The sequence below is a fragment of the Elephas maximus genome, chromosome 15, assembly GCF_024166365.1.
Source record: "Elephas maximus indicus isolate mEleMax1 chromosome 15, mEleMax1 primary haplotype, whole genome shotgun sequence".
In the NCBI taxonomy this organism is placed as follows: Eukaryota; Metazoa; Chordata; class Mammalia; order Proboscidea; family Elephantidae; genus Elephas; species Elephas maximus.
In genome coordinates this window covers 84,907,286-84,930,017 of record NC_064833.1, presented here as the reverse complement: position 1 = coordinate 84,930,017, position 22,732 = coordinate 84,907,286, and the positions used below count along the sequence as shown (strand labels likewise).

At 41.4% G+C, this 22,732-nt stretch overlaps 1 protein-coding gene across 3 annotated transcripts in view; it reads right to left on the bottom strand.

The window, feature by feature from the left end:
- The window catches only part of TOX (thymocyte selection associated high mobility group box), a 364,544-nt gene that overhangs the window by 146,959 nt on the left and 194,853 nt on the right, over positions 1 to 22,732 (bottom strand). For all 3 annotated transcript variants that reach the window (XM_049854467.1, XM_049854469.1, XM_049854468.1), the window contains exon 3: positions 20,818 to 21,060. In XM_049854467.1, the coding sequence (XP_049710424.1) occupies positions 20,818 to 21,060 (243 nt within the window). The remainder of the gene's footprint in view (positions 1 to 20,817; positions 21,061 to 22,732) is intronic.

The window sequence follows — 22,732 nt, the reverse complement described above, 5'->3', positions numbered from 1 at the left end:
AACACCACATCGGACAATATTTTGTTGTGATCCATAGGGTTATTATTGGCTAATTTTCTGAAGTAAATCACCACACCTGTCTTCCTAGTCCGGCATAGTCTGGAAGCTCTGCTGAAACCTGGGTGACACTGCTGGTATTTGAAATACTGGAGGCACAGTTTCAACATCAGTGCAACATGCAAGCCTCCACAGTACAACAAACTGATAGGTGATGGGATTTAATGGTTAATCACATGTAAATACTTCATAGCAACAACTTGACTGCTTTCTGATCAAACAACTGGATACCGTGGCCTCATCAAGTTGACACATAAAATCAGCCATCACACAAGCAAAGAGGTGATACAAGGAAGAGAAGGAATTAAACTGTGCCTCACATTCAGCATCATCTATAAAGATGATACTTATGAAAGAAAAAGTGAAGTGATTCAAATAACACAAGCCAAGGAAACAGAAACAAAGTGGCTACAATAAACATCTTCCTGTGGAGGCCAGAACAAGGAGGAATTAGGAATTCCATCTCCCTGGGCACCTGGGTGACAACTTCATGATACATAAAATAGTGGGTCCCCCCATCAGGGTTTATCGGATAAGCACCTCCAGGAGGGCAGGGCTGTGCTACGTGCAGAGGAAAGACTGTTTCCCAAAGGGCTCTTGGTCTATGTTGTGAAGGAAAGTCCACTCAGGCATTAAATGCATGAGACGAGAAAGCGATTAAGGTTATATCTACTAGACAGCAAACAAATGTTTCGACAAGAAATGAACCTGGCTATGAGTCCCTCACCTTGAGAAGCTGTGAGGGCATGTTTGCGGCAATAACCCATGGGACAGTTATCAGGGAGTTTCGGAACCCCCTTAATTCTCCTTAGCTTAAAATTCAGACGTGAGAAAAATGCTAGCACATACTGCACAATCCGGAAACCCTCCTTTCTTGCCTCTGCTGAAACTACTTTGCACGTCAGTAGAAAAATTACAGAATTTGCCTAAAAACCAAAAGTGCATATTTACTTTAAATATCAAGATGTCGGAGGCACAAAGGTTAAAATATCCTTGAATCTTCATTCTGCATTCCATTTCCTGTCTGTGGACCAAGCTGGGGTTTCTGCAGTACAAAGGGGCTTCGCTTTTCGGTTGGGTTCTGTATCAGAAGATTCTTACTTTAGAGCTTCCTGGAATCTGGACGATTCCAAAAATCGAACACCAGCTTTTCTCTTTGTGTTGCCTGCATATGCACACCTTTGATCTTAAATGAGGCAGTATTAAGCATTTTAGTAAACATGTTTTTAAGCCGCAGTAAATCTGAATCTATCTTTTTCATTAAAAAAAAGCCAAACTTTTAAATGAATAAGAAAATGTATTGGTAACATACGATTTAAAAAATTTGATTGTTTTCATAAAGCCCACATGAATAAAGAAAGTACAATACGAGGGTATATTCAAGAGAAATAAATATTTGTTGCTTATTCACAACTTAGTCTGTACGAACCAATGATGAGTGCTCTGCTTGAACTATCTCAGTCAATCCCCCCTTCACCAAGAGGAAGGAAGCACTACGCCCTATTATCTCCAGCTTTCAAATGGGAATACAGCTGAAGTTCTTTGTGCCAGGTCCTGCAGCTGGGAAGGACCCCTCTTTCTTGTCTCTGCATGATAACAGAACTTGGAGCAGAACAATGATTCAGTGGTAGAATTCCCACCTTCAGCATCTGGGAGACCTGAGCGCCCGGCCACTGCACCTTGTGCATAGCCACCATTTTTCTGTCACTGGAGGCTTGTGTGTTGCTATGATGCCGAGCAGGTTTCAGTGGAGCTTCCAGACTAAGATGGACTAGGAAGAAAGGTCTGATGACCTACTTCCAAAAATCAGCCAGTGAAAACCTTATGGATCACAAAGGTCGGATCTGCAACTTATCACGAGAATGGCACAGAACTCGGTAGCTTTTAGCTCATTTGTCATGGGTTTCCCATGAGGTGGGGGCCGACTCAATGTCAGCAAACAACAAATGTTGTATTTGGGATTCTCTGTCCTCAGACATCCCTGAGTTCCATAATCTTTCTGTTATGCCAATGAAGCGCCCCTGAATTTTCAACACATCTGCATTTGAACTATGTTAAATTACTTTGTGCTCAGAGAAGTAGCTCTTTATTATACATTTTAAGAGACTATTTTCCCCTAGCTCTATGCCCCCTAAGATGTGCCACCATTTTACTGAGCCCTGGCTATCCTGGACTGGCAAAGATGATGTGACCCTACCCGTTGCAATGGAGATCAGTTGTGCTGCACTTTTGTAAAGCATCTCAGTCCATTTATCTGCCCTGGTAGATCTATCCTGGGCTAGATCCTGATTGGGAGACTCTACGGTGACAGTTGAGTTCCTGGGTTAACCTGGATTCACAATTACTCTGAAAATCTCACAAAGTTCTGATGCGATCAGATTCTTACAGCTCCACCTTGGAGATAACTAAGTGAGACCTTTGCAGGTGGAGGATCTTCCTTAGCCAGTTTCTGGCCTTCACGAGGAGTCTACATGGTACTGCTTTCAGGGAATAGATGAAGTAGAGGGCAGCCACACTGTGAAGGACTGAAATTCACAAGCTGGCCCAGCTCTACTCCACATGCCGGTCCCCAAGTTCTCATGGCACGTGGGGCCTATCAGGGAGGGTCCTGAGCCTATGAGGAGGGAGGCATGCTACCATGCTGTTCTTTCTGGAGTTGACCCCTGAGGTGCCTTTGGGACCCTGGCCATGGTAATTTACCACTATTTGTACAGGAATGAAGGAACATTGCTTGACTTTATTCATAACTCACTGTCTTTACTTTTGGCTATTACCAAATCACAGTTATAGAGATAGTCAAATTTTTAGAAGAAAAAAATTGATATAAACCCACCAGAAAAAGTAGCAGGAATTTAATAGAGAGAAAAGAACATTTCTAGCTAATTTCTGATTTGCCATCCTTGGCAAGATGCCCAGAATGTTTCTTCCTTTTTTTATAATTCAAACACCTTTATACCTTTAAAAGTTAAATTTATTATACTAATGATGGAGGGAAGCACAGATCTTGAGGTTTGCTGATAATGGATCCACAGCCAAGGGCAGATAAGCAAACTCCTAGACTGTAAGCCAACCTGCGTGATTCCTTCTTTTGTTAGTATGGTCTGTGGCTACCAGGGAAGTAACGCTGCCTTCTTTGTAGAAGACTGGTATAGTTTGAATCACTGAGTTTTTGGCAAATAGCACACATTTTTCATTAGCTGGAATGTTAATGTATTTACCTCGAGAATGTACCTAAACAGCTGTTGTTGTTGTCAGTTGGTGTTGAGTTGATTCCAACTCGTGGTGACCTCATGTGTGCAGAGTAGAACTGCTCCATAGGTTTTCAAGGCTGTAGACTTTCAGAAGCAGATCACTAGGTCCCTGGGGGGGGACTCCAACCGCCAACATTTCTGCTGGTAGTTGAGCGCTTAACTATTTGTGACACCCAGGGACGACTCCTAAATAGCCAGGCAGTAGAAATGCTCATGTTATATCTCATTTAATCTCCACAACCACATGGTGATGTAAATATTATTGTCGTCGTTACATTTTTTTTTTTTCCTTTTGCAGCTGTAAAACGGTAGAAATAGAAGCATCCTCAGAACCTGTCTAACTTCAGGGGGTATGATGATAGGATGATCGGGATCAGCCTAAAGCTGATTCCCATGAGGTAGATAGAGGTCAGACATATCTCCACCTACCAACCTTTTTACTAACCCTGACACCAGCTGTCCCTCCCACGGCACTCTCTACTTCTTTTCTGGGTTTGTTAATCCATTGCAGTGGCCACACAGAACTCAGAGACCATACTTACAGTGAAGTGGTTTATTAAGGAAGTAACAGGGTACATCTTCGGATCAGGATTAACAGGCTGCAACACAGGATCAGGATCAGGAAGCATGTAGGCAAAGTATCCCTTCTTCAGGTCAGCTCCTCTTGACCATGCAGGCCTCCTCTCAACCCCCTGAGGACAGGCTCCTCTCTGCCCCTGAGGACAGGCTCTTCTCAGCCCCCTCAGGACAAGCTCCCCCGGACCCCTTCATAACAGGCTCCTCTAGGCCCCCTCAGAACAGGCTCCTCTAAACCCTGCCACCTGTTGCCATGGGCTCTGCCACTGGACCCCTTCTGGGCCTCTTGCTGTCTTCAGTGTTATAGCCCTTGCCCTGTGTTACAGTTCTTTTAGGAGGTTCCTTGCCTCATCTCTCTCTCTCTCTCTCTGCTTCTTCTCTCTTCCTTCTGCTTCTCTTCCTGCTTCTTTGTGTCTCTAAAACCTCTATGGGGCTGGCTGTTTAAATACACAAACTCCTTGTCAATTTCAAGGCAGGGCCACAAGCTGATCAATCCCCTCTTGGTAGGCCACAGACACTTCATTTGCATAGTCTATTGACCAATCCCTGTGAGATGCATACCAATCACAGGGCAGGCTGCAGCCTAGGACCGGACAAAAAGTATAAAAACCAAGTTATCTATAAAAACCAAGCTTACCCAGGAAATACCAACTCAGAGAAAAGTAACAAACGCTCTGGGGGTAGGAAACTAGGGCAAAGGTAACTCCTTAGGAATTAGGGGAAAAATCTCTCAAGCTATTTTTCCAAAGAACCAAGGCAAAAGGCCACATAAAGGAACTCATTTCACCACAGCAGCTAAGGAAACAGAGACTCAGAAGGGTCAAATAATTTGTCAAATTCACCCAGCCCGAATTCCAACCTTTTTTACTTAAGTATATGATCAGTCTCTTCCTCTTCTTGCTCTCTCTTCTTTCAGCAATGTAAAATCATTCAGGTTTATGTCCTTAAAATAAAATAAGAGGGCAGTATCGCAAATGCTGTCCGGTTTGGCATAGCCAGCGTGAACAATGATGAAGCAAATGAAGCAACGGTCATCATGTCGGTATCCGTAGGGGCCAGGTGTAGAGGACGGAAGTCTTGATTAAATCTTCCAGTGCAAATTTACCAAGCCCCTACCAAGTGTAAGGCGCAGCCCGACTCACCAGAAATGTAGTGAATGAGCAACTTAGTCTTCCTGGTTTGCCACCTACCTGCTGTCTACCTGTGTGATCTACCTGTGTGTACTCGAGATCCTCCGCCTAAGGTACAGATTATACCACCACCTCCCAGTGTGACTCTGAAAAAGGAGGAAATTGTTTGTAAAACATCTAGCCCGTGACCTGACAATAGTAGGTGCTCGATAAACGTCAGTATACTAGTCCTCAGGATGCCCACTGAATATGGACACCAGTGACTAGAACGGGAATGACAGATAGGGTAAGGAAAAAACCTAGACGACCAGCCATGGGGCTGAAGAGGGAGTGGATAACACAACAGCAAGCTTCAAGCTCCGCTGCCTGCCTGGTATCGCTTGGTGAGCTCCATACGCTTCAAGTCCACTTCCAACTCACGGCGACCCCGTGTGCGTGTCAGAGCAGAACTGTGCTCCGATGGGTTTTGAATGGCTAATTTTCCTAAGGAGATCACCAGGGCTTTCTCCCGAGGTACCTTTGGGTAGACTTGAACCATCAACCTTTTGGTTAACAGCCAAGACCTATTCAAGTCTCACCACAGAAGAGGAAACTGAGGCACAGAGAGGTTAAGTCACCTGCCCCTACTCACATGCAGCCAGTGAAGGGCAGGATTCAAATGCAGGCATGTCACCCCAGAAACAGGCAGCTCAGCCACTGCTCCTCCTGGTTCTCAAGACACCAAAGCCATTATTAAATGTACGGAGGTGACTGAAGAATTCTTTGGCCATAAGGAGTGTACCATCTTCGAGAACTCAATCTTATATGGTCTCTCATTTTCTGCTTCATAGAGGTAACTCTCATCTTCTCAAGGATCCTGGATTTTAACAGTAATTCCACACAGCACCTCGCAAATCTGAGGCATCATGAAGACACTCCCAAAATGTGTGATGAGTGGAGGGAAATACTATACCGAAGCCCAATATCAGAGACTGCGGAGGGACTGAGGTTTGCTGGGAAGCACAGGCTTGCCTAGTGTGCTGCTGTCATCAGAAATAAGGTCGCTTTGGGGGAAGCAAAACAATCATATAAACCACACACAAAACGCAGTGGCTGCTAACCAGAGGACTCGCTAGGCATCTGTGCAGTGGGGACGTGGCTGTGGCTGATATTTTCCGCCATACTTTTGCCTTTGTGCTGTTATATCTTAATACCAAAGACAATGAAATAAGAGCTACACGCACACACACATACATACACACAATCCATGCATGAATGTGCGCCTGCATATACGTATGCAGAAAGAGAAGTAAATAAATACAGATGCAAATAGCATACTTTTATTCTATCTATGTGAATAATGGAGCCATGGTAGCACAGCGGTTAAGAGCTCATTTGCTAACCAAAAGGTCAGCAGTTTGAATCCACCAGCCGCTCCTTGGAAAGCCTATGGGGCAGTTCTACTCTGTCAGAAACGACTCGTATGTGAATAATAGTTACGTGGCCACAGCCTGATTACTCTCCTTCTCCTATGTAATTCTTCAAGCTTTATAAGCTATGTACACATCACAATGAAGATGCGTTAAAATGTTAAGAGCATTAATTTTCTTTTGATAGTCTTAATAATGTAATCTTTTTAGCAATAACCTTAGGAATTCGCCTTTCTAAAAAATGAAGAGAGAATTATTTTTCACTTACAGCATTTTCAAGTATTGGGATGTATGAAATACGGTTCTATCTCAATGTGCTCCACAATCATGTCTGCAGGCCAGTAAAGAATGTGATGAAATACACAACACATATGAACCTGGAAAATGTTAATAGTGTCATATGTTTGGGGAGTAGATAATAATTTAGTAGACGATCAAGATTTGGGTTAAAGGAAACAAAAACTCTTTATATGTTAATGAATAATGCTTTTCAAATGTATCAAGTTTCCAGGAAGTTTCTTGCCTGTTAGAAAGAGAAGGGCTACCCTGAATTACAAAAAAAAAAAAAGTTTAATCCTCTCTCTCTCAAATGTTACTACTCATATTTCCAGGGAAATTTGTACAGGCCATTAAATTCAGAGAAGTTCAACTATCAATTTTATATGGTGAAATATTTATAAAAATGTTAAATATAGTTCTTAGATGAAGGAAAAAATAAGACCTGTTCTTGGGATGATTATGGTGATTGTGATATTTTAAATGATCCACAAAAGGAAAGTTGAGTCTACTATTTTAATGACTGTGGCAAACGGTCAAAGGTCCTGTGGCACCCCATACCTGTTCTCCCAGGGAGCGTATGCTTCTGCTGGCAGGGAGGACGTTTTAAACACGTAATATAAAACGACAGATATTATGTTCCTGTGGGCAATGCTTGTCCACATAAGGGAACTTAGAACTTTCAAACTGGAAAAAAAAAAAAAAAAAAGAACTGAAAGGAAGAAAAAACAAAACAAACCCAACTGCTCTTAAAATGTTCCCGTGTGCTCTAGATAAGAATAGTTAATGAATAATGAAGGAAGTGGTGGCTTGAGATGAGACTGGTTCATTGTTCTCCTGGAAAGCATTTTTGACTAATTCTCCTCTTACTCCGTGACTAAATGCGTTTATAATGCAGCACTTTAATGTTAATAATCTACTTACACAAACCAAGCAAATAACAAGTCAAAGACTGAATCATTCCATAATTAAAAAAAAAAAAATCAACCCTGGTCATATGGGCAAGTCCACACTGGACGTCAGTTCTTCATGTTGTCTCTTCTGCCCTCTCAACATTTTGGGGAGCTTGACAGAATATGTTTATTTCAAAGTGTTGTAATTTTACTGAATAGCTGTTCCAGATAAAAATTACTCTAAAAATAAAAAATGTTCTTCCAAACAGGAAGATCAACTATAAATTGTAATTAATCGTCAAATATATTAATTTGAAGTGGTACAGCTTATGAATAATTGGTAGTTGATAAAGGAGTAAGACTACAAAGACTAGATGTGTGTTTAGGGATTAAATTTACTGAACTCTATTGAAAATATTATAGCAGGTTTAGCTCATTAGGCCCTCATGATGTTGTTGATTTTTTGTTATTGATTTGTGACTCAGAAGACCCCGTGTGTCACAGAGTAGAACTGCTCCATAGGGTTTTCTTGCTGCAATCTTTACGGAAGCAGATCACCGGGTCTTCTCTCCCATGGAGCCACTGGTGGGTTCGAATTGCAGACCTTTCGCTTAGCAGCCACATACAAACTTTGCGCCACCCAGGGACCTTAGACCTCATGATCTATGACATTGTGCTTTGTTTCTTTTTTTTAGTTGGAAAGATATTTGTATCATTTTAGAAGACTGCTTAGACTTGTAACATAAAAAGCAATATGAGCCTATGCCTTCCTAGGCAAAATTATCAAGGGTTTCACTGGGGATGAATGGATTAATTCATTCACTCACTCAGTCAGAAACAGTTAGGGAGCTCCTACTAGGTGTTGGGCACGATGTAACACTGCTATCAGTAAATTCTGCCTGAAGGTCTTGACTGCAAAACCAGGTAAACTCTCAGGTTTCCAGGTTCTCTTTTCAGCAAAGAGCTTAAAAGGCAGAGTGAGAGGGATGGAGAAACTTTCTCTTTTCATCAGTGAGAGCCTACCCTGTGTGTTAATGCTGAATGGAAAGAGAAGGAAAGAAGGAGCAAGAAGAATGATGTATGAAGCAGTATTACTATTATTGTTACTCAGGATAGGAGGGCAAGGATGGGCACATTAGTTGAACCAGAAATGAAGAGCGTAAGCAGGCAATGAACAAGGAGGGGAAAAACCACCAAGAGGAACCTCAAGCTTATTTTTCTCCAGGTGAATGATTTCTATATTGAACAGAATTCAGTTTTCACTTGCTGTTTATTTCTTCTTCCCCTGCCCACCTCTTTTGCATTCATGTATTGTGTTATATTCTCCCAAGCATTTTGCCCCCAACTTTAGAAAATATTTCTTTAACAATTTGGAGGTTACAGCTTCTTGGATCTGGGGATGATGGGATTTCTTACTTAGGTGCCTACTTAGAATTGGTTTGCCCGAAGACAATTGTGCACACTTAAGTATGTTTTTCTTTCCTGTCTTTGTGTGCAGAAGGAAGAGGGCACAAATAGCACCACTGTAATGGCCTCCCCAGATAAAGGACTTGAAATGACTTCCACAAAATGGAGAACTGCTGGCTACATACCAGTACAGCCGGAGATCCATCTCAGGAATGGTCACTGGGTCAGAAATTAAATGCACCAGCAATTCAACGATGCTACTAAAGGCTATTAAAGGCCTTGAAGTCCTTTAAGTGGCACAAACTGTTAAAAGTCCAACTACTAGCCAAAAGGTTGGTGGTTCCAATCCACTCAGAGGGGTCTTAGAAGACAGGCCTGATGATCTGCTTCCCAAAAGTCACATCCTTGAAAACCCCACGGAGCAGAGATCTATTCTGCACACATGGAGTCGCCATGAGATGGAAACGACTCAACGCGATTAATAGCAACAACGTTAAAGACCCTGTCATAGAACATCCATGTGTGAGTGGAACATAACTGGGGAAATGCAGAAATTAACCTGCAACCGCAGGCTCTTTCTGAAGCTCTGCAAACCATTTTGGTCAACAGGGGTAAGAAAAGGAAGTTAAATTTCATTAAAACGTTTAAAATGTGGCCTTTGGTGAAAGGTTAAAAGAATGGAGGTTCTTTGGGCCAGGTAAAACACAACTGCACAACTGACTTAATAAACATGAAATATTTGAAATTGACTGCGGCATGTAGACGGCCGAAGCAGACCCAGTAGGTTTAAAGAGCAGCAAGAGATTCTGGTTTAACTTCAATAAGGAACTTCCTGGAAGGAATCTAACTCCCTCACTGCAATTCAACTTCACGTTACAAGGTTAATTAAACACAAACAGGCTACCAAGGAAAGTTGTGGACTCTTGGCTCTTAGAGAGAAAACCACATATCTTAAATCGCTTCGGTTTACATCTGCCTAGACTTCAGAGGCTGGTTTGAATAACTCCCAGAATGTGCTTCCAGCATGATAATTATATAACTGATTTTATAGCTCTTTAACTTCTTCCATGCGTGGGTGAGACACACAGTCACGTGAACTCTAGGGTGGAAAAAAGATGTCCAACAAATCCTCTATACAAAGTCTCTTGAGTTTGATTACTTGGCATATTAGGGGGAAAGTGTGATTTTTAAATGGGCTCTGTTCCTGAACACCATCAAGGAGAACTCTAGTTTGGAATCATATTTTATTATAGCACGATAAGATAGTCCTGAATCATTAACGTACTGAATCCGTTGAACTATTTATCAATACCACATTCAAAGTAGTCTGCTTTGAGCAAAGAAAGGGCTTAAAATTAAGGTGAGCTTAACAAGTTAACAAATACATATTTTTGGTCTTATTAGGAGTTTGTCCAAAAAGCAAAAAAAAAATACTTTTGTTATAAATGGTCAAAAATAAGAACAACAAAACCAATCTATTTCACAGTATTAACGTGGTTTAATATGTTGCTCTCACTTGCTACAATAACAACAACAACAACAAAAGGATAACTTGGGGAAAGGGTAGGGAGCCAGGCTGTAATTGCTAAGCATTTGATGAACTGTGGCATAATGCTAAATAATTCTTCTTCATCTTTTTTCTTCTGTCAAAGTGGGCAAAATCATTTCTTTTTGTTGCTTTTTTTAAGAAAGGAACAAGCCACTGTGACATCTATTACATTTTAAACTAATGCTTCTGTTATTCCATACCTAAATGGGGCTGACATCATCAGCCCCTTCCTGTCCCAAAACATCTTTTAGCTCCAGTCCACAGTTACGTACTTTATGCCATACATGCAATAAAATACCTCAAGATTTTGAAAATATTTATTTTAAAACCAGCAATCAAATTGTCTGTAATCACATTTTCTGCTTGGCTTTGAAAGCTGCATTATTCAATGTGCCAGTGGTCCTTTCCATAATGGCAACATATTAGAAATTCACGCTGCTCTAACACGTTTGAATCCTTGATGTATGGCACTCCCCACAGACCTAAAGAAACACTCCTGCTTCGCTTCCATGTGTCCTGCGCGGTACCTACTGAAGTGATGGTTGTCAAAACAGTTGTACAGTGGCCTTTGAATGCAAAGCGTGCCTTGACTGAATGCTAAAAATGACAATAAATCTGAGTATATACATTATGCTGCCTTTTGTTGCTAGCAAAAATAAGGCATTTGGGAAATAAACCCCCAATTTTACTGCTTTTTAACATCTCTCTCTCTCTCTTTTTTTTTTTTTTTTCCATTTTAAACTCCAGAATTTGAAATTTAAAACAGTCAAGAAATTGAAATCTCCTTTGTGGCTTTTTTTCATTGTAAATTTTCTATAATGTGTCATTAGGAACCACAGCGTGCAAAAAGCCCAGGTTCTAAATGAATCCTTTCTGGGAGGCCATTCCAAAACTTTGCACGGTTTCTCTTTGTATGAAAGAGCTTCTGTTGACTGCACAAAGGACAAGCCATTGCCGCATATAGGCCAGGCCACGCGGCTTACATGACTTTATATAGGGTTGCATTTTCTGTTCCACCAAGCCATGATTAAACCCAGCAGTGAATGTATCAAAGCTGGGAGAAAAAGAAGAGAGGCCTTTGATTTTGGTTTGCAGGAATCAAAGGTTTTCTCATCAACCATGAATAGTAAATATGGGCATTTCCTTATTCCACTTTTCTCCGCAAATAGTTCTGTAGTTTCTTTTTTAACAACATGAAAACACCATTCCTTCACACAAAGCCCTGTCCCTTTCGGCTTAATGACAGAATAACATTTTCCACTCAAAAAAAAAAAAAAAAAAGATCTGTTCCGTAGGTTCAAATATCTTAATAACCAATTAGGCTTTGGGGGACAGGTAAGACATTCAGAAGACCAAAGCGGTGGCAGGAAATAATTACCAAGTGACAAAGGCGACAAGTCACGTTGGTGACGAAATCTGGATCAGCACTTCAGTCCACAGAGAATGAATCACAGGAAAACGCTGGTCCTGGAAAGGGCCTTAGAGATCAACCACATGTGTGGCTTTCTGTCTTTTTAGGGGTAAAACCCTTTATTCAAGTGAGATTTTACAAGAAATGTGAACAAGTGAGACATAGATGAGCAAAGCTGCCCTGGTTGATACCTGGAATCCCCTGGCTCCAAGAAGCTCATTTTGGAATTCACAGAACCTAAGCCCATTGGTTATGGAGGGGTGCAGGGACTTGCCCACCGTTAACAAGTGTGTCCAAGGTGGGGCCTGGCTTTCCAGACTCTCAGCTCAGAACTCTCCTAACTAGATACCATGTTCCCAGAAGCGCAGGCTAATCAATTATCCACTATCAAAATAACTCAGGGGAATGTTGAGAAAAACGCTCTTGCATGCTGGGTCATGAATAGCTGTTTAACTTGGACCTGAAGAGTCAAAACTAATTGGCACTTATTCGACAGTATATACTTAAAGAAATTCTACTCTGTTTTATTGCCTGTCCTTGGAAAATAGGGACGTTAAGAAAATGGAATCTTTTTAAAAGTGCCAGAAACCCAACTTTTCACAGGAGTCCCGGGTGACACATAAAACAGCACAGGCAAGAATATGCAAAAAGGAACTGGTGGGAATTTTGAAAGGAAGAAATCTCACCCAACGTATGCTGTAACCCTATATATGTGTGTGGTAAATTTCAGAGGGCAATCGACTTATCCTGCCTCAATGAACTTATCGTCAGAAAAGGTTCTCATAGAATAAATATAGCACCTACTGTACACCAGGAATAAGGAAGACTGAAGAACCGATGCCTTTGAACTGTGGTGTTGATGAAGAATATCGAATATACCATGGACTGCCAAAAGAACGAACAAATCTGTCTTGGAAGAAGTACAACCAGAATGGTCCTTAGAATCAAGGAGGGTGAGCCTGCATCTTATCAACTTTGGACATATTGTCAGGAGGAATCTGTCCCTGGAGAAGGACATCATGCTTGGTAAAGTACAAGGTCAGCAGAAAAAGGAAAGACCCTCAATGAGATGGACTGACACAGCGGCTGCAACGATGGGCTCAAGCATAACGATTGTGAACATGGTGCAGGACTGGGCAGTGTTTTGTTCTGTGGTTGCTATGAGTTGGAACCAACTCGATGGCACCTAACAACAACAAACTTTACAGATAGTAGCTCCTTTAATGCTGGAAACAACACTATGGGATAAAATATCCTATTATACGCATTTTACAGTTAAGGAAATGGAGCCACAGAAAGGTTATATAAGTTGCTCAAGGTCACATGGCTGTTAAGTGGCAGAGCCCAAATTTGAATTGAGGCAGTCCGGCCCAAAGACGTTGACTTTAATCACTGTGGTATATAAGGACAGTCCGCGGATGGTAAAGAATTATTTGCTTAATATCCGGCTTATTGATACATTTTTCTCACAGATGTAAGGAAGATTAAATATTAAAGCATAAATAAGTCTTTTGCAAAGCCTTCTCTCCCAAGTCACACAGGCTTGTTTTTCTTATTTTATTTAACAAATATTTATATAATGCTCTCTACATGCGGGTCCCTGGGTGGTGCAAACGGTTAACATGCTTGGCTGGTAACTGAAAGGTTGGAGGCTCAAATCTACCCAGAGGTGCCTTGGAACTAAAATCAGCCATTGAAAAGCCTATGGTGCACTGTTGTACTTTGATACATATATGGGCACCATGAGTCAGAATCGATTCTATGGCAACTGGAAAATGGACAGGTACTGGTCTAAGAAACTCATAAATATTCATTTAACCCCATGAGGTAAGGACTACAATTATCCCCATTTTTCAGATGGGGAAGCTGGGGCATTGCTGGCTGAGCCACTGAGCAAGTCACTTACCCACTCTGACCCTCCATTTCGTACTTGTAAAACTGGGACAAAAACACCTCACGCTGAGGTGAAGTGGTTGTGACACCTCTGGTAAGTGGCAGAGCGAAGATCTGAATGGATAATGAATCATATATAAAGAGCAGCTGGCATAGAACTGGCCTATTGCAGGCACTTGAGATATGCTAGTGCTGTTGACTGTTACAGTTTATTTACCTAAAAGTGTTTCAATTTATTCACCCAGGAGAATAGAATAAAGGGAACATGTTAATAGAGAAATGGAGGAAAAATCTACTAGAGCTGCAGAATTTTTAACACTTAAGATATTCATTTTTAATTACAGACTAAGTTTTTCATTTCTAATGTATTAGGTGTTAGGAAACATAACCAATGAAATAGTATCACTAGTATTTCCACTGAGGTTCAGAAACAACAAAATTTATCTTAAAAATAAAATCTCAGTAAAGATTATATATTGTTTATAATCACTTTATATTATATAAAACAGTACCCATATATAATAATGCACACATATTAAAACCCACAGCCAGTGCCATTGAGTCGATTCCGACTCATAGCGACCCTATAGGACAGAGTAGAACTGCCCCATAGAGTTTCCAAGGAGCGCCCGGCGGGTTCGAACTGCCAACCCTTTGGTTAGCAGCTGTAGCACTTAACCACTACGCCACCAGGGTTTCTGCACACGTTAGGTATTACAATAACATCTAAAACAGAAACACTATCTAAATATGACCTAAAATATTTTTATCTCTTTGATCCATTCGAATTCTAAAATTCCATGATGTGAAAAGCCTAACACGAAGAAGCTAGGGCAATTTTAACAACGAAAAACCCAACTTTAATAATATTAAAGGGCTTTGTGAAAATACAATTGGAGATACTTGACCCTAGACATAATCTGCCTAGTGTGGCTTATACCCAACGGATTCTTTTACAAGATCATTATTTAGAACCTACAAGTGTTACCTTTTATTAGCTGTTTCCAGGTTGTAGGTAACCTTGCAAGAACTGTGAGGTAAGAGTATGTCTTCTCTAGGAAGACAACTTTTCCATCCTGATTTCTGTAGCCTTATTTTTTTGCCATATGAGTATTAGGGTCCCTGAGTGGAGCAAGCTGTTTGTGATCTGCTGCTAACCCAACGGTTGGTGGTTCGAATCCACCCAGCAGAGCCATGAAAGAAAGGTCTGGCGATCTGCTTCTGTAAAGACTACAGCCAAGAAAATCCTATGGAGCAGTTCTACTTCGTAACACATAGGGTCACATGAGTCGGATCGACTTGACAGCAAAGGGTTTGGTTTTCTCAGTTATAAGTATTGATGGTGTAAATTGTGCCCTATTTCTAAGGATTTTTCAACAATTGGCAAACTAGTTCATTTGTTCAGTTTTGTGGTCATAGTCACCATGGGCAAAGTTGCTAGGAAAGAGTTTCGGTGTGCTTTCACAGCAAAGCATGATGAGAAAATCTTACGCTCTTATTAGAGTTTCTATCAAAGAAAATAATCTCTTGGTGCCTTTTAAATTTAAATTTTTTTTTTTTTTTTTAAGCATGAGAGGTCATTCATCCTCAGACCCATATATCTTTGGGGTTGATGTGAAAACAGCTTAATAGCACATCTCTGCCCTCACTGTCACCACCCTGGTGTCACTCCTCAACACCTCTGGCCTGAATTATGGCAACAGGCTCCAAAGGTTTTCGGCAACTCTAGTTTCTTACTGCTGCCATCCAGCTAGGGTCCTACTGCTAGTACAGTCTTCCCACAACACTGTTTTCGTAACGCTTTTGCCTCGATTACACCAAGCCCGTATTCCTTTGTTTGTTTTCTGAAGCTTTTGGTCTCCTTAAAATATCCTTCCTGATTTTCTAATGTTTCCAACACGCCGTTTCTTTCCTTTCTATTGATCCAAATCAAAATCGTCTTTCAAGCCCGGATTGCAGACCTACCTTTCCACTACGTTTTATAAACTACCCAAACCTGCTCACAGTAATTTTTTCAACTTGGAAGTCCTACTGGGATCATGATCAGTACGGTTAAGCTCAGCATTTCCCTCTGTCTTTAAAATTGCTTTGTGCTTCTCTCTGTTTCATACCTGTTTATGTTTCGTCTGTGTTTTCTACATTCCTGAAGGACAGTGACCATGTCCTAGCATTCCTCTGAGCCCTTGCAAACATTTAGACTGTGGCAAGCATTCCAAATACATAAAGTGATCTGTGGCACTCTAGTCAGACGGCAGCTCAAAACGAGAACTGAAGAGGCTCTTTGTTTCTCAAAGGAATTAGTAGACAAAAGATAGCTCCTGATTCTTCCAACTTTTTTAGACTTCTCTTGCACCTTAAGAGTGTCTCAAATTCTGGCTCCTGGAACCCAGCCAGAGAGTCAGCCTTTGAAACAAGATTCTCACAACAAATTTTATCTACAAATTTACTTCTGCAAGACCACGGTGACTTGGGAAAATGAATTTAATATAGATCTGGATGTCAAAATCAACAGCATTAACTAGACCTGTTCTGTCTCATATCGTAGCTGCTAGCTACATGTGGCTACTTAAATGTACATTAATTAAAATAAAAAATTTTGTCCTTTGGTTACACTAACCAAACCCACTGCCGTCGAGTCGATCGTGACTCAAAGCCTCTCTTAAAGTGCTCAATAGCCAGTGACTACTACGGAGCCCTGGTGGCACAGTGGCTAAGCACTCAGCTGTTAATCAAAAGGTCAGCTGTTTGAATCTACCAGCCGCTACTTGGAAAACCTATTGGGCAGCTCTGCTCTGTCCTATAGGGCTGCTATGAGTTGGAATTGACTCAATGGCAACTGTTGTCAGACAGCACAAATTATAGAACAGCTCCGTCATCACAGAAAGTTCTACTGTACAGCGCTGAAGACTATTCAAAGCCTCACCAAGACTAGTATCATTTGCTAGAGGAGATTTTTGCTCACAGCATAAAATGCTAGGACCAGTGTTAGGAGTAGGGAAAGCAGAAGTCTACCAGCAGATTGTGATTTGGGAGGTAATGGGATCACCACCGTTATCTCTCACAGGCTTTCCACCCTGTGAAAAGTCCCTGTTAGACTCATTTGCCAAAACTAGAATGTTAAATGAGAGCTTCATTCCTTTAGCGTAGGGCAACAAGGTGATTTGTCTTCCCTCTGCCTTTATAAACTATTAAAAGTGCCAAGGGAAATACCATGTTGAGACAAAACACACATCACAAGTGAATATTTGGCTGGGTGGAGAGAGCATGAAGAAATTTGGATGAGTGGGTGTTGCTGATGTGGAGAGGAAAGCACCGTGGGAGGAGAGCCTAGAAAGGAGCCTGTCTCTTGGCTGTGACCAGGTCAGGACGGAGCCACTTCCATGAGCAGCAGATCTGGAGAAGTTTGCTCCTGTGGTTACTGAAGCTGTACAAGCATTTCATAAAGAGTGAATAGTATATGGCAAGGGTCCTAGGAACACTAAGGGTGTAAAATGTGACTCTGTGATTGCTGTAGGGTGCTGTTGAATAGATTCTGACTCGTGGTGACCCCATGTGACAAAGTAGAACCGCCCATAGGGTTTTCTAGGCTGTAATCTTTACTGAAGCAAATTGCCAGGCTTTTCTCCCGCAGTGGGTTTGAACTAAAGAAGGTAAATTACATAAAGGACAAAGAGATTTGAGACTCACACTATATAGCTAAATGTCTTGTTACCCTTCCTGAGGCCCAACGCGCATCCTACCAAAAGGAGCACAGCAGACTGCCTCCTCCTTCCTCTCCTTAGAGAATGGCAGGAGGTGGGGCAGCACTGTGAAGGCATGAACCCAGATGGCTCATGTGGCTGAAGAACTGAGTCTGAAGGCTTAGTCCCAAAGAGGAGTAGATATGTAAATTTCAAGGGGACCACTTCTAAGTGCAACTGTGAGACAAGGAACTTGGTTTGGCCTTTTGTCTTTGGTTTCTGAAAAAAGCTTGAGCAATTAAGGTGCTCTTTGTTTTTCTGCAACAGCCAGACAACACTTTAAGGCATGCAAAGGAGTTGGGAGTCTTCAACTCAGCACCTTGACAACATACTTCAAGAAGGGAGGGGGGCACGATGAGGCCTCTGAACAAACCACCACCCTGCACCCTCTGAGGCTTGATGTTTGTTAGCAGGGTTAAAGAGATACTTTTCTGGGTAGGCGCCAAGGTATCTGACAACGCCCCTCCTAGGGGTGGTAAGGCGGGCAAGTTTACTCTGGGTCCCAGTCACTTAGGCTTTGGGTATAAACATGGTTGGGGGACAACCCTTGGAGTCCCTTGGCTATGGTGCTAGGTGGAAGCATGTTTAGCAGAAGTCTTCAGCCTACCTAACTAATCCTACCCGGCCAGGGCGGATGGGCAGAAAGTAGGCCCCTTTTGAGTCCCTCACCTACTGCACAAGGTGGGGTGCACATAGAATAGTTGACATCTCTGCCCACACAGGCTTTTTGAGTGTGTGTGTGTTGGGGGAGACTGACTCAAAAATGGATCTGAATCTGTTCTGGTGTGCTGCCTGCCCCCTTTTTAAGCAATAAAAGCTACTTTCCCTCTGCTAACACCCTGGGAGCATCTCCTGTGTGTTCAGAACTTTCCCTCTGCTAACACCCTGGGAGCATCTCCTGTGTGTTCAGACCCTTATTAGAAGGACCTAATATTCACGAAGGAATCGCTATTAGTGATTGGTGCCCTTTTTTTAATGGCCTTCTGGTTATTTAGAAATCTGGGACAACCTGTGAATGCATCAAAACAACATTATCCAGATTTACACTTTTAGCACATTTACTAAAAAATCCAACAGGAGCCCTCATGTCACAATGGCTAAGTGCTCGGCTGCTAACCAAACAGGTCAGCAGTTTGAATCCACTAGTGGCTCTACGGGAGAGAAGACCTGGAGATCTGCAAAAAAAGATTACAGCCTAGGAAACCCTATGTGGCAGTTCTACTCTGTCCTATAGGGTCACGATGAGTTGGAATCATCTCAATGGCACACAACAACATTAAAAAATCCATTCCCTACGTTATGAAGTCATAGTTAATACCACATTTCTACACAAATAACAGGTGTCTTCTACAAAAGAAAAAAATTTTTTTTTTTTCTGCATTTGCTAACCATGCCCTCCCCTTCAAGGTATTTCCATAAACGCCACTATGCTAATTTTTAACATGTTGCTGTAAAAAATTAGCATAACACATTTACATAGATTATTGCATAAAAATACCATACTCTTAGGACAAAGCTGGAGTCCTCGTAGTGCAGTGCTTAAGAGCTTGGCTACTAACCAAAAAGCTGGCAGTTTGAATCCACCAGCCACTCTGGTGGCGCAGTGGTTAAGAACTCAGCTGTTAACTTAAAGGTTGGCAATTTGAAACCACCAGCCGCTCCTTGGAAACCCTATGGGGCAGTTCTGCTCTGTCCTACTGGGTCACTATGAGTCTGAATTGATGGCAGTGGGTTTGGCTTTCTGGTTAGCTGTCCTCTGGAAACCCTACGGGACAGTTCTACTCTGTCCTACAGAATTGCTATGAATCAGAATCACAGGATGGCAACAGATTTTGGTTTTTCAGTAGGACAAATCTATACAGATGTACTGTAATCTAAACAACTGGTCAACAAGAATGTTTTTTTTCTGACACTGCTGGTAGCTCAGAGAGCTGCCATGACTTATGAGAATCTACACGGTGTTGGGGCATTAGGCTCTGGTCTTCATTCTTCAAAGAAACTTCTTTCTCCTCTTGTTTTTCCTCTCCTTATATTCATGAATAACAGAAAAACCTCCTTGCGAAGTCACTCAAGGTAGATATATATCTCCAAATGATTTAGAAAAGTGTTAATATGAGCTGCTTTTTAATTTTAGCAGAAATAACTTAATATGAGCAAGTTAATCACTGTGTTCATTGTCAGCAGGCCAGTCCTGTTCAGTGGATTACAGAGTGGACACCAGAGTGAGTCAGGCTGGTCAGTTATCAAACACAGTCCCCAAAGAGGGCTAATGAAAAGTCACTCTCACCTGGGAGAAGGGTTTATGACATGGCACAAAACTCTGCCTTTGGCCAGTGAAGTCATAGATAGAAACTATTAAAAATTTGATGACATGAAAATCAGAGAGACAGCTTTTACAAAAAGCCAGTGTATGTAGGGTGCTTGTTAAAATACAGACCCTGTAGGACTCACTGGGTTAAAAAACAAACCCTCTGCCATCAAATCGATTCCAACTCATAGCAACCCTATAGGAAAAGAGAAGAATTGCCTCCATAGGGTTTCCAAGGAGTGGGTGGTAGATTTGCAATGCTGACCTTTTGGTTAGCAGCAGGTCTCTTAACCACTGCACCACCAGGACTCCAGGACTTGTTGGATAGGGCTAGTAATTTGAGTTTTTGCTGGTTTTCTGTGTGATACGTGTTACCACGGAATTTGAGAACGTTCCCATATTGGAGGATTTAGCACAACAACAGACCCAACAGACTGGAACACGTTAATGGAGATGAATTTTGATCACCAAAATTACACCTACAAAATAAAAATGAAAGTTGCTTTCTTGCTTTCCTGTTATGTAAAATTGTGTAATTTGAGAGCAAAAAATGGGGGGAAATCGAGTTTAATAGCAGTTTCTATTCAGACAATGTGGTGACCTTCCTTGGGCAGGCGTCCTGCAGGGGATGAGACACGGCTTTTCTTAAGAAAACTTTTCATTTGAACACTAGTAAGCCAGCACATTCAGCGTCAACATAGTACTTAGTGCCTTCAGTTATAAGTAGGAGTGATAGAGAAATAATTAACTGACTTTGACTTGGGAAGTAAAATGCGGAAAATTGCTTTTATAGAGAACATTTTCCATAGCTTAAAACACAGTTCTAGTTTCAGCATTTAAATTTCCTTGCCTTAAATATGGCTCTGCCCTCTGCATGTCCCTTGCTCCCCACCACCAGTTGGTATGTGGGTCCTTACCACAGAGATGGAGTTGGACAGCAGCGTGCCCTCCTGTCCCAGCATGTTAGAGACGGTGATTTCAGGTAGGTCCATGTTTTGCGGGTGAAATGGCAGCAGGCCATTGTGGTTCATTTGGTGGCACAGAGAGTGGTAGCTGGACTCGACTTCATTCAGGTGCACCAGCGAGTGGTCAGGGAGCGAAGGAGGAGTGATGGGTGGGATGTTGAAGTCTTCGCTCTCCAGGCTTGGACCAGGGTAGGACTGCAAAAAGACAAGAGAGACATGTCCTTCATCATCAGGAACAAACACCCATGAGCCCTGCAGACGTATTACGGGTAACACGATGAATTTGGCAAAGACATTTCAAACATTCAGAGTATGCTGCCGGAGTTTCCCTATTATGCAGGGAAGCAAATTGCCTCAAAGTCACGTCCACTTCTGGTACAAAGCGTGCTTCCATTAGGCGGTTTTCTTTCTTCCAAGAAGCTGAACTCAAACTGATTTCAAAGGTCCCATTAAAATTTTCCAGAGTTCTAATCTAGCTGAATACCTTTTTTCAGTGGAATCGTGGGGAAGGAGGGCAATTTATAAAATTAATGTTTGATCAAACATGTTTCATAGGGCTCCCCCACTGCTCAGATCACGGGCTGTAATAAAATGGATTCCAGAAGCTCCGGGGTGATTGCTTTTAGGTTTTGAAAAGCTACATACTTACCTTTGACAAAAGAAAAATAATTAATAAAGAAGTAAGTTATGCTTGCTGCTGTGTGGTTGCATTCGAAGTGTCATATATGGGGAAAAAAAGCCACAAAAAGCCATGTTTATCCCCAGGATTACATCATCAGAATAAAAGTCAAGGTTGCTTTCTTGATTTCTGATTATTAACATATAGCTATTTGATTTCCCCCTAAAAGCTGAAAAGTAATATTGCAGTCATTGAAATTCAGCTCACTCAATTTTGAAAGGCAAAATAATACTAATATTATTATAAATTAATTCAGAAATAAAAGTCATTATCAGTAAAATAAATAGCATTAACATATCTGAGGCTTTTTTCTTTTAGAAAGTAGCATTAGATAAAATGGGGAGGGAGGGAGGGAAGAAAGATTATATGAAGACACTCCTGTTTAAAAATGGAATGTGGTAAACATTGAGCAATGTAAGAAAGAACTGAATAATAAAACATTGTTACCCATTAATATCAATACACAGTGATATTTAGTGTCCTTTACAGAGCAGGTGTCACAATATGAGAGGAAACAATTTGGGTCCAGATAATTCTTGCAAGCCTATCTTTCAAATGAAGACAGGCTTCGCTGTGATTGGGTGCGTGGGTAACAAGGATTCCCTTGTCTAACAGCATGGTGCCTGCTGAAGTGTGCAAGATTTGAAATGAGCAGGCAGAGGGTAGGAGCCAAAGAAAGTAGGGTATGGTATTCATCGGGAGTTTAGCCAATAAGCTTCATGTTTCTGTGTCCAAGTGCTTGGGGTTATTTTTTCCAGATGGCGTCTATTTGTCTAACAGAAAGAAAATCTTCAAGTCGCACTTGCTAAACGTCGTACGAGTTTTGATATATTTGTTTAGGTGCTGTTAAAAGACAAGATTAAATGAAGAGCTACTTAGAACATCTGGAATTTAGACCTGGTCATGTAGAGGCATGTGGGGGTTAGAGTTTGGGGGTATAGGAATGTTTGATTCTTCCCTGGAGATACATTTTTTAACATCTAAGTTCTGCTGGAAAAAAAAAAAAAAAAACCCACCGGCTATAAAAATTCAACCATCCATTACCAAATTCTCCTGTTAACAGTATATATCTCTTGTTCGAATAATATATTAGTATTGTGTGTCAAAATTACAAGTTTGATTAAATTCTCACTTTTCTGATGTATTTTAGATCTTGAGTCTATAAATCTAAGCCAGTGGGAGACAAGA